This window comes from Rhincodon typus, chromosome 26 (genome assembly GCF_021869965.1).
Source record: "Rhincodon typus isolate 14 chromosome 26, sRhiTyp1.1, whole genome shotgun sequence".
Lineage (NCBI taxonomy): Eukaryota > Metazoa > Chordata > Chondrichthyes > Orectolobiformes > Rhincodontidae > Rhincodon > Rhincodon typus.
The window spans coordinates 13684408-13697019 of record NC_063357.1 but is presented as its reverse complement, the minus strand read 5'-3'; the positions used below and the strand labels follow the sequence as shown (position 1 = coordinate 13697019).

At 39.4% G+C, this 12612-nt stretch overlaps 1 protein-coding gene across 1 annotated transcript in view; it reads left to right on the top strand.

Moving 5' to 3' along the window:
* The window catches only part of LOC109911435 (nuclear pore membrane glycoprotein 210-like), a 129943-nt gene that overhangs the window by 101635 nt on the left and 15696 nt on the right, over positions 1-12612 (top strand). The window contains exons 32-34 of the mRNA XM_048612679.1: positions 6835-7055; positions 8269-8405; positions 8754-8880. Of these exons, the coding sequence (XP_048468636.1) occupies positions 6835-7055; positions 8269-8405; positions 8754-8880 (485 nt within the window). The remainder of the gene's footprint in view (positions 1-6834; positions 7056-8268; positions 8406-8753; positions 8881-12612) is intronic.

Below are 12612 nucleotides of genomic sequence, written 5' to 3'. Positions count from 1 at the left end.
TGAATCTAGGCCTTCTGGCCCAGAAGTCAGGTCTTTAACACTGCACCATAAGATTCTTTATACTCTGACTGATCCTTGGGGCTTTCCTAATATTAGTTTGCCACTAGCTTAAGGGGATGTTATTTGGAGATATGCAATTGCATACTTCTTCCAAAGCTCAATTGTAATCAATGATAGGCAACTAGTAGCCCTGCAAAACTAAAAGAAGTGGTTTTGGAGTAGATTTGTAGCTTGGGTTGTGGGTGTTGAGGTTGGTTGGCTCGCCGAGCTGGTTTGTTGTTCCTCAGCAACACACTGCAGCAACACAGAACTATGCCAAGAGGAAGAAGAATACCTTTTCCAGGTTTTCAAGGATAATGGATATCCAAAGAACTGTGCAGAAGATGCCTACACGAACAATGTCAGGAAGATACCACACGCCCTGACACATTCATCACATTACCTTACATCAGGAACACATCGGAACTAACCACAAGCCTCCTATAACCGCTGGGTATCAGAGTGACACACAAGCCCACATCAACCCTACAACAACTGCTCACCCGAACTAAAGACCCACTCCCCACTATGGACAGGACCAATGTCATCTATAAGATCCCCTGCAGAGACTGAGAGAAACACTACATCGGACAAACAGGAAGGAAACTAACAACAAGGGTACACGAACACCAACTGGCTACAAAAAGACACGACCAATACTCACTCATCTCAATTCACATGGATAAGGAGAACCACCAATTCGTCTGGGACAACACCAAAATCCTGGGACAAGCTAAGCAGAGACAGGCACGAGAATTTCTAGAAGCCTGGCACTCCACGAAGACAGCCATTAGTAAACATGTAGAACTCGACCCCGTATACACTCCACTACGAAGGAAAATCGGAAGTGAGGTAATCCAGCTCAATGGACTCCAGAGTTTAAAAACCAGGCAGGAGAACACACCAACGCTTCATCGGAGGCTGCACTGATGATGTTACTCAGCATGGTAACGAAATGTCTGCGGAACAACAAACCAGCTCAGCGAGCCAACCAACCTAAAACAAGTGGGTTAAAATCAAATAATCTCAAGTTACTCTTGATAAAATAGTAATTCAACAACACTTTCCAAAGTTTTGACCTCTGGCTGGAAGGACAAGGGCATGGGAATACCATCTTTTAAGTTCCCCTCCAACTCACACACCATCTTTACTTGAAACTGCATCACTATTCCTTAACTGTCACTGGCTCAATATCCTGGAATTCCTTTTCTAAAAACAGTAATACCCATACATGGACACTCTGGACTGCAGTGGTATAAGAAGGTGGTATTTCATCATCCCTGTGGCAAAGTAGCTTATTATGAAGAATTTAGCTTATTAACTGAGTGTTTGTAAGGTATAGCTCTTATACAATATTGTCTTTACATATATCGTTACAATAAAAATAATGTAGAAACATGCTAATAAAACCATGGAAGACTAATGAGAGTTTGATCTGAAGGAGCTGATTGGTTAGAATACTGAGCTCAGAACTACAGCTCATTCCAGATTCATCATTCTAATTCATTGGGTAGCCCATCAGCTGGGAAACCCATACGATGAGTGGTATGCTGGGTTCTACAATTAGTATAGTTTACCTTTCCTTGAAATCAGTGGAGATTAATAGTGGTGTGTCCTGATCTGATATTCTGTATCAATCATCCATTTGATTCTGTTGGTTTTTCTGCTTGCCAAGTTAGATTAAAATTGTTCCTTTCTCCAGAAGATTTGTAAAACATTATGTAAACCCAAAAATTAGACTCTCAATGTTTTTAGTAGAGCTATTCTTTCACTATTGTTAAAACGTAGCCTCCTCCTAAGTTGCACTGGTTTTGTAGAGAAGAGTGCAAAACACTGTAGATCCTTAATGCCTTTTGTTTTTTTTTGAGCTGCAGTATTCTCTCCTCAGACTCAGGGTTAGCAATGCTAAAGTAGAATTATAATGTTTTGTGTAAAAGTCCATGAAACCAAATCAGTGGCACAGGGAAGCATGGCTTTTTTTTTTTACTCTTTCTAGTTGTGCAAACAACCTATAGTGATAAGTGAGTCCAGTCACTATTTCTTCATGTTCCCTTTTGGGCAAAAGATGTTATATCTAATTCAAGTCATAAAGTGTTATTATGTTATAAGCCTGGTTTGTATTGTTGTACAAATAATATACAGAATGTGGGTCAACTGTCATGAAAGTTAAAAATCCTTAGATCTGCAGGATTGACTGATGGAACTGGACTCAAGGAGGGCCCCCAGAGCAGATTTGATTTTGCAATTTTTTCAAAAGAGTGCTTGATATTGATATTTGGGAACAGAAATCTCATGCCTGATAATCCTAATCTCATGAATAGCATCTGTTTAGAATTTGTCCTCCCATCTATGGCATATATTCTAACATTCATGAAAGGTAATTAATTAGTATTTGAATAGCAGATTTTGCACCATTGGAGTGAACTTGGGATACTAATACACTGGAGAAACTGAAATATACACATGAAAACCATTTCCCTTTTGGAAACATCATGCTGTTGTTGCTGCCTTTGTAAAGGGACTACCTAACAAAAAAAAACCTTTCCTGTCCACGTTACAGCCATTGATCTGCACTTTGTAGTGATTGTAATGAGGTTATCCAACTGAACATCACAGAATAGGAGTTCCCTGTTTAAGGCTGTTAATCTGGTCCAATCAGGGGGCCCTGGCTGACATATAAAAAGGGTGAGTGTTGGAGATGTTGACACTTTGGTACCCAACTCTGAATGAGGCAGTACAAAAGCCGAGGACTGTTCATGTGTAAATAAACGGTGACTTTGTGACAGGATACTGGCCTCTGTGGAGTTATTTTAATGGCAGTGTGAGTAAAGCGTGATACTGAAGAAACCCGCTTGCAACAGTCAGTTTTGAGTTGGGGTTAAGCCTTTGTTTAGGAAGCTTGACTTGTTCAACTCTGCCATTGAGGACAGGATTCAGTATATGGAAAGAATTTGTTATTTTTTCCAAGCAAACGACATTGTGGCAGACGAAAAGCAGTGAGTAATTCTCCTGACAGCCTTTGGAGCTACAGCTTTCTCTTTCATTAGGAGCTTGATTTTCTGTGAGGCACCAGATACTAAAACCTTTAAAGAATTGACGGACATAGTTAAGGAATATTAATCCCCAAGCCACCTCTAATTCTGAAAAATTATCGCTTTTACTTGGCAATTCAAGAACCAGGGGAGTCCATATCGGGAATTTTGACTAGGTCATTACAATTGGAAGAAGCCTGAAACTTTGGTTTAACCCTTAATCGGATGCTTAGAAACCATCTGGTATGTGGAGTTAATGATGTAACTATACAAAAATGCCTTCTACCTGAAGCCCAACTGGACTTCAAACAGGCGCAACAACTGGTTTTATCATTGGAAAATGTAGTAAGTGGAGCATGCAAGTTACAAGGTATTCCAATGGAAGTGGACGCCCTTGCCAGTTTGACTGAGCACGGGGAACAACACTTGAGTGCAGAAAACTGCACAGACTCACGCAGTGAGACATATCCTGATCAGAGGGATTCTAGATTGGCACAAAGCAAAACCTCGAAACAAAGCTAAGTCTTGGCCAAACGTTTAAAATTTCTTTCAGGATCTTGGCTGGTGAGCCATTGTAGTTGTTGCCAATATATGGACTCGAGACAGCAAAACAGTCCTACTAGACCTAAATTGAGTAAGATAACTTAGGCCTCTATTCAGAAGAGTTCACAACCTGGAAAGTCCATCTACATCTGGTTTTGAACTGTTAAATTGTTTAGCAACATCAAAATCAGAACGAATCAATGTAAAAGATAACAAGGTGTAGAGCTGGATGAACACAGCAGGCCAAGCAGAATCAGAGGAGCAGGAAAGCTGACGTTTCGGGCCTAGACCCTTCTTCAGAAATGGGGGAGGGGAAGGGGATTCTGAAATAAATAGGGAGAGGGGGGAGGCGGAAAGAAGATGGATAAAGGAGAAGATAGGTGGAGAGGAGACAGACAGGTCAAGGAGGCGGGGTTGGAGCCAGTAAAGGTGAGTGTAGGTAGGGAGTTAGGGAGGGGATAGGTCGGTCCAGGGAGGACAGACAGGTCAAGGAGGCGGGATGAGGCTAGTAGGTAGGAGATGGGGGTGGGGCTTGAGGTGGGAGGAGTGGATAGGTGGGAGGACAGCTTAGGGAGGCGGGTACAAGCTGGGCTGGTTTTGGGATGCGGTAGGGGGAGGGGAGATTTTGAAGCTTGTGAAGTCCATACTGATACCATTGGGCTGCGGGGTTCCCAAGCGAAATATGAGATGCTGTTTCTGTAACCTTCAGGTGGCATCGTTGTGGCACTGCAGGAGGCCCAGGATGGACATGTCGTCCAAGGAGTGGGAGGGTGGGTTGAAATGGTTCGCGACTGGGAGGTGCAGTTGTTTGTTGCGAACCGAGCGTAGGTGTTCCACAAAGTGGTCTCCAAGCCTCCGCTTTAAAATTTACGTTGGTCCTCAAGAGAAATTAAATCTGATACAATTCCATTCATCAGAGGAGATCATTAATCACCTTTAATTGGAATTGCTCAGACATCACTTCCCAATAACCGAATTACATTGAGTGTGGGACACATTACCAAACACATACCCCACCTACTCCGCTTTGCTGTTCTAATTGCTTTCTTAAATTCCCCCTTGCACATTCTCTGCTCCACTAGGGCCTCCATTGATTTGCTTCCTTCGCATATGCTAAAAGCCTCTTTTCTTTCTTAGCCAGTCCTGAATATTCCTAGAAATCCAAGGTTCCCTGGATTTGTTGCACCTACATTTCACCCTGAAGGGAGCACATTGGTCTTGTATTCTTCCCGTATCCTTTTTAATGCTCCCAACAGATGTGCAGATTTTCCACAAATAGCTGTCACTAGTCTACTTTGGCCAGATCCAGCCTTTTTTAAAATAAAATCTGCCTTACCCCAATCTAAAACTCTGTTTTTGCAGACATCACTTTCCTTTTTCATAACAAACTTGAATCATACTGTGTTGTGGTCACTGTCATTAAAATGCTCCCCATTGCCATTTTGACCACCTGTCTGGCTTCATTCCCCAGAATTAGGTCCAGCACCATCCCCTCTTCCATGCTGACAAGTAAAGCTCTCCTGAATACAAGAAATCTGCCCCCTCTCTACACTTTGCACTATGGCTGTCACAACTCATGTTTGTGAATTGAAATCCCCAATATAATTATTCTGTTGTTATTACGCATTTCAGTGAGTTGCATACATATCTGCTTCTCTGTTGCCTGATGACTATTTGAGAGCCTATAATACACTCCCAGCAATGTGATTACCTCTTTTTTGTTCCCAAGCTCTACCCACAAAGCTTCGTTTGAAGACCCTTCCAAGGTATCATCTCTCCTTACTGTAGTAACTGTCTTCTAAATAATAATGCAACACCACCTTCTTTTACACCCTCCCCTATCTCACCTGAAGAGTGGAGTGAGGAGATATGATTATCAGTTCTATGGTTACACAGGAGTTAGAGCAGATTTTAATTCCTGTAATTTTTTCTGAGTAACTGTCCAGGTATGTGAGTTAGAACTAAAAACGTAGAAGGAGGAGTATCAGGAGTAGGCCATTCAGCATGTTCATGGTGGATCCTGTATCTCAATTCCCTATTCTTGCTGTCTCCCTATATCCTTTGCCATCTTTAGCCTCTAAAAATCTATCCATTTTTTAAATATAATCAGTGACTTGGCCTTACCAGTATTCTGTCTTAGAGAATCCCACTGTTCTTTTCCCCTGAGTCTCCCATTTTGTCCCTGCCTTCCACTTTGAAAAAGACCCATTTATCCTACTCTCTATTTCCTTGACTGCTAACCAATTCTGAATCCATGCCAGTACATTACCCTCAGTCCCATGTTCTTTGATTTTGCATGCCATCCCCTTAAAAGGGACTGTACTAAAACCTTTCTGAAAATCCAAATGCAGCATACCCACTGGTTCTCCCTCATTTATTTTACTAGATACATCCTCAAAGCATCCTATGTGTCAACCAAGATTTCCCTTTCATAGAATGAAAAAAAGTCCTTTTCACATAGCAAATAGTTAGGCTATGGAATGCACTGTCGAGAAATGGAGGCAGGTTCATTGGAGGTATTCAAGAGGCATTGAATGATCATTTAGATTGAAATGGTGTGCATGGCTATCGTTGAAAGGCATGAGACTGGCTCTAGGTAATAGAACCAGTGTAGGCATGATGGACCAAATGGCCTCCATCTGTGCCATAGCAATTCTGTGATAAATTCATGTTGAGTTTGTCTAACCCCTCTTGAAATCTATCCATTTCTTACATGTAAACAGTGACTTGGCCTCCACAACCTTTTGTGTCAGAGATCCCACAGTTTGTTTTTGAGTGTCCTATTATCATATCCTTTACAATAGATTCCAACATTTCCCTACTATTGATTTTAGGTTAACCAGTCTGTAATTCCCATTTTTCTGCCCCATTTTTCCAATTATAATTCAAGTTGAAAACTTTCTTAAATGGTTCCCGGTGCTGAGTGATTGTGTGTCAGAAGTTTAAAATCGAATTGGGATTTGGTGAATTGGTAGTTCTACAAGACTCGACATCTGGTCTATGCCGCTGCAACATCTGTTCAGCTATTGGAAAATCTTGGCCATAGTTTTCTGTCGATAGAAATGTCGTTGCTATTTCTTTAGTTACCCTTCCTAGGTCCAACTTTAATAATGTTTTAAGAATGATTAGTGCAAAAATGATGTTTTTTTTCAGGTCTAATTCTAATAATTATTTATTGTCACGCTTGAAAGATTAATGGATTTTTTTTAAACTAATCTAGGGATGATCTGCTGCTGATTGGACCTGGTACTAGAAATAATACTTATGTGGCACAGGCTGCCAATATAGGATTGACCCTGTTGGCAGTTTGGGATAACAGGCATCCAGGGATTGCAGACTATATCCCCATACCTACCCAGTATGCGATATGGCCCAACATATCAGAAAATGTGATACTGAGCGATGTGATATGTTTCAGCAGCGTATTGGTGAACAGTGAAGGTTAGTTTTACAACAGAAAAGAAACCACAGAGTTTTCCTTCATAATTCAAAAGACTTGAAATAGTACAGCTTTGTAGCTGGCTGGAAATCTTAGAATAACAAAAGAAGCAATTTTTCTGTTGCAATCAGAAGCTGTCAGAAAGCCATTGCAGTTTTCTATCTGGTGGCCTTAGGGACATTTGCCCCAGTACTTCACTCACCACATGATGAATTAACAGCAGAATTGTAAGAAGGAGCTCCCAGAGCTTTCTAATACTGGAGCTAAGGTGAGCAGGAATTAGCTTCCAAATTGCTCAATGTAATACATAGGTAACGAGCCTCCATTTGTTACCAATTTTCTTTCCATCCCCATCTAACCCGTGATGCAGGCTCTCTCCAGAGAGAGACAGGTGGAGCCTTTGTTCACTTTATCATTCAAAAGCCAGCAGTTTTGATTTTGCAGCACTCCCTCCAAAATGCACCGAAGTATCAGCCTAGATTATTTGCTTAAGTCACTGGAGGAGTGCTTGAACCCATGACCTCCTCAAGCAAGAACAAAAATTAATCATAGATAAAACATATGGGACAGACACCGCAGTAAAATTTAACTTATTTGAGCTATAAGCAGAATAAAGTCAGGTAATATGAATTTCTTTCAGTTTTCACTTTCAAAGGATTGCTTGAATATGTTTTTGTTTTCTTGAGAATAATAGGTAAAATAAATTCAGCAAAGACATAACTACACCTCAGTTATTCCATATTAGAGCAATCTATTTAATGCAACCTCCTGCTTTTCAGAAAGTTTTGTGACATTGTCCCTTGTATAGTGAGAGTTGCCTTGGAATTGCTTTTGATTTTAGCTCAAATTGTTTATGATCCTTATAACTGAGAGAAAAAAAAGATTTCATTCTAAATGGTGCAAGAAACAGCATCTTAGCCCACAATACAACTTAGTCCCATGTGTCACCCTGTGCTGCAAAATTTTCATTCTCCTCAAATCTTTGTTTATAATTTTGATATCCAGAAGTATTTTAAAGGAATCATTTTTTCTTGATTTACTTCTTGGTATAGCGATATTCAAATACACACTGAATATTATGTAATGTAAAATTGTTTCTGCATTGATACGTTCTGAAGAAGTACTGCTTTTTTTTTCAAAATGTGAAGTCAGCTGATTTGTTGCTGAATCCTTGAAGTTGTTTATGTTGAATTCAAAACTGAAACATTTGTTTAGGTGAACCTGGGAACTGGTATCTGTTATCAAGTGAAGTTCTACAGATTGACCCAGCCACAGGATTGGGAGTTACGAGGAGCACAGGGTCAACCACAGTCTATTATGAAATTCCAGGAATTGTGAGAACCTACAGAGAAGTAAGATTTTCATCATTTAATTTTGGTATATTTTATATAATCATGCTTGATTAGAATGTACAATTAGTGGAAATATGATAATATCTTATTTAATTAGTTATGCACAAAGTATTATCCCTATGAAGTGAACAGTTCACCAAAAAATAAACAAAGTGGGATTATTTCAGGGATATCTTTTTCCTTCTGCTACCACATTTTCATCACATGGAATTTCATCTTTCTCCTTACCTTTCAGTTATAATGACCATTATAACCAAAACTTGCATTGAATCTTTAGTTATTTTTATCATAAAATATAGCCTTGGTTATGTTGCAAAATGCAATAGTTCTCCTCTCTTTCTATTTCAGGTCACAGTTATTGGTGTGGGAAAAGCCACAGTTTCCTTTCATGGTTTCACTTGTGTAATTGGTCGTCCTAATATTAATGTGTACAGATTTCTTGTGACAACTATGAACAAAGATAGCAGTCTGAGAGGTGAGCACTGATAGTTTCCCACCTGTATTTAGAAACAATAATTGTGAAGAGAGATTTAAGACACACTTGTCAAACTGCATTTCCTGCAGTAACAATGAAAAGTTACAGTGTTACAATTTAATCTAGGATATTTTGTTATAAATGTGAATATAGGAATAGATATTTGAGAAAAATCTTGATTACATGACTTCAGAATGAGAACTGAATTATATTTGTGTACCATGGGTCCGATTATTCCCCATCTAATTCTGTTTCACTACAAGACTGAGCTTCATCTTGGCTTCAGTGTGCAATACAATGAGAAATTGAGTAGTACGTAACTAGTTTTGTGCCTTTATGTTGAGCAAAACATTTTTGAGGAATTATAAGTATATAAATTGGTCACATGCAGTGATTCATAGAGAGCAACATTTAAACTTTGTATCTGATATTCAGTTCCGTTGCCAATAATAGAAACAGTGTCATGCACTGTATTATGTGGTCAGTCCGATATTGCCTGTTTTGTGCCACTTCCAGAAACTAATTTATACTCCACTGAATATATAAGATTGTAATTGGTTGATACAAAAGATTAGTGTAGAATTCTGCTTTAAATTAAGCAGTGGAAATAGAAAAAGTCACGGGTTGAAGTGTGAACTGGCTTTTAAAAATAAGTCATTTTAGGGTGACATCAGGTATTTTGTCAAGCAGCAGATGATGGAATGGACTTCTCAACAGATTGATAGAGGTGAGAACCAGAATCAGAAGTATGAGAATCATTTAAGAAGTTATTTAATTTGCCAGTGGGAAAGTGCATTATCCTAGCTGGATAAATTAGGGTAGGATAAATGAGCTTCATCATCCATAAGTACATTATTCACTGTGTCATCCTGTTCTAACCCTGTGAGTAACCCTATGTTCCTCTGTTTTCTAATTGAATATATTCCATATTTTGTTATGCCACTAGCCATGTTATGCAAAATCTACCTTCCTTCAAATTTACAACCTGGTTATCTTGTAGTAAAAGGTATTCACCCAATAGAAACTGACGGTTTTAAAGTGCTGCTCGTTTATGTTTCAGATTAGTGTACTTAAAGAACCATGGGTGGGGAGGGAGAGAAAAGAAATTGGAGAAGACTGACTTTTCTATAAGAGAGTTATAGGAAGCTTATAAAACTGAAAGGAGTTACCTATCGCAATTTAATTGCAGCAAAAATAAATCAGAAACAGTCACCTTGAGAATTCTTGCCAACTCCAGGATATATCCCTAAAAATAAACACATTAATCAAATCAACTTCAGGAAAAAAACCCTCAAATTTAGCCTTTCAGCCATCTTATTTTTCAGTAACTCGGACAACTTTCTCTTTGTCCATCACATCAGCAAAAATTCTTCTTGTAAAGAGGCCAGTTAAGAGGATACTTGACACGCCAGATCTTTATGATCTGGCTTCATGGACTATAATCATTTGAAGAACAAAATGCGTGGAATAACCAAGGGTAGGAAAATAAGTAGTAGGATTCCAGGGTTGAATTGAAACTGTCCCAAAATATCTATTGTACAAACTTGATCAAGGCAAACATAAACAATAATGATTAAATCAATATACTGCCCAGGAAGAAAATGATTCTAAACCGTATGCACTACATATGTGCAACTTAGACTAACACTCAAGATTGACATGAGGTAAATAAGCAACTCCACAGAGTGCATTTTAAATAATTAATGCAATCAGAATGCATCCCAGTGAATGTTAAAGTCACTGTGGGTCACTAAAATGTATTAAAACTGTCTCCTTTGAAGGAACTCCCAAGTATTCACCTTCAAAGGTCTAAAGCCTTAGAATACCCTTAAGGCTTTAACTCATACTGCTCCAACATTGTTCACACCTTGGTAAATCAATTCCTTTGTCCTGAGACTAGGTTCCCCAGGACTTTCGAACCTGCTCCTAAGTGTCTAATTCCTAGTGCAATTCCAATTTTTAACAAACAGTGCCACTGAGCTGCAGCTGAATTTCTCTTAGCTCCAGTCTTTCACAGCTGCACCAAGCAAATACTGCTTACGGGCTTCTGTCACCTCAATCACAGTTGCACTGAACCATTGGTGGCTCCCAAGGCCCTTTAACCCAACGCTTTCTCCTCAGCATGAAACCACCACTCTTTGGGTCTTCTGCTGAGCCCTAACTGCCTGATGTCTGCTAACAGCAGCCCTTGTGCTACTTGGAACCATTTATTTCAACACTGTTGCAATTCCAAACTGCAACTGACATCTGGCAAACATCCTCCCAGTAAATTGAACCAAAGAACCTTCTTAATCTCCATGTATCTCCCTGAGGAAGTGGCTTGCACAACACTCTCCTTAATCTGAACTTTAGAGTTTACTGAATAATTCTAGGCTAATGTAGTTCGGAAAGCTTTCTGAAGAAGAGTCATATCAGACTCAAAATGTTAATTCTGATCCTGTTTCCACAGATCCTGCCAGGCCTGCTGAGTTTCTCCAGGATTTGTTTTTATTTCAAATTTCCAGCATCTGCAGTATTTTGCTTCTATATTAGCTCCACATTCCTTTGGACTGCTATTATTGTAAGCTGTGCAGACACAACATCCCCAGCTAAGTAAGCCCATCTTTTGTTTTATGCAGTCAATTCTAATATAATGCAATAGTTCCGTTCTCATGCGATCTTGCGTTATAAGAAAACCACACAATAACAGCGCCATTTAAAGTAATGGGGACAGAATCACACTATAGCCAATAGAAGTAGGGAAAGTTAGCATTCTACAAATATCATTTTATAATTCTTCTATCATATTAAAACCAGTTCATGTTGAAGAAACACACATTATATCAGAACTGACTGTAGTTCCATCTCTTCTATTCTGATTCTATTAAACAAAAAGTGGTAACTTTGGATTCTGAAGAAGCGTCACTGGACCCGAAACATTAACTCTGATTTGTCTCCACAGATGCTGCCAGACCTGATGAGTTTTTCCAACAATTTCTGTTTTTGTTTTTGGTCCTAATCTCCAGGATCTGCACTCCTTTTGGTTTTTTGTAACCTCTGGAACTGTCAGTTGTTTTGGCTCCTCTGGCAATTGCTAAAGCCCAATATTTTAATTACTTTCCTTCCTAGCTGTTGACCTCTTAAATAAACCTTTCTAGTGGACAAGACTCCCAAAGTGCTCCAGTTGCATTTATCCAGTTTTCAACAGTTAACCTTTAGTGCCTGATATATTAAAACACAAGCCATGAACTAGATACTCCAGTACTCTGAGCCTCGTTTCACCTCTTGAGCTGAATCCCAACTTGTGTAAATTGGGCAATAAAGTGGTTTTTGACTTGCCATTATGTTTCCTTAAGTGCCTGGCTTCATTTTGTATCTGTTCACATAAGTAGCATTCTAAGGTTTTGGAGTAGATCTGTAGCTCGGGTTGTGGGCGTGGAGGTTGGTTGGCTCGCCGAGCTGGTTTGTTGTTCCGCAGACGTTTCGTTACCGTGCTTGGTAATATCCTCAGTGCAGCGCTGAGGATGTTACCAAGCACAGTAACGAAACGTCTGCGGAACAACAAACCAGCTCGGCGAGCCAACCAACCTCAACACATAAGTAGAATGCACTCTTAGTGTTTCTATCAAGATATTATGCCCTTTAATCATAGAAAATTTTGATACATTCCAAATTCCTCCAGTTATATACTGCATTTTAGGCATTCAAACTCTACAACTTTGTGCAACTTGTTTATAAATGACTGAATCATAA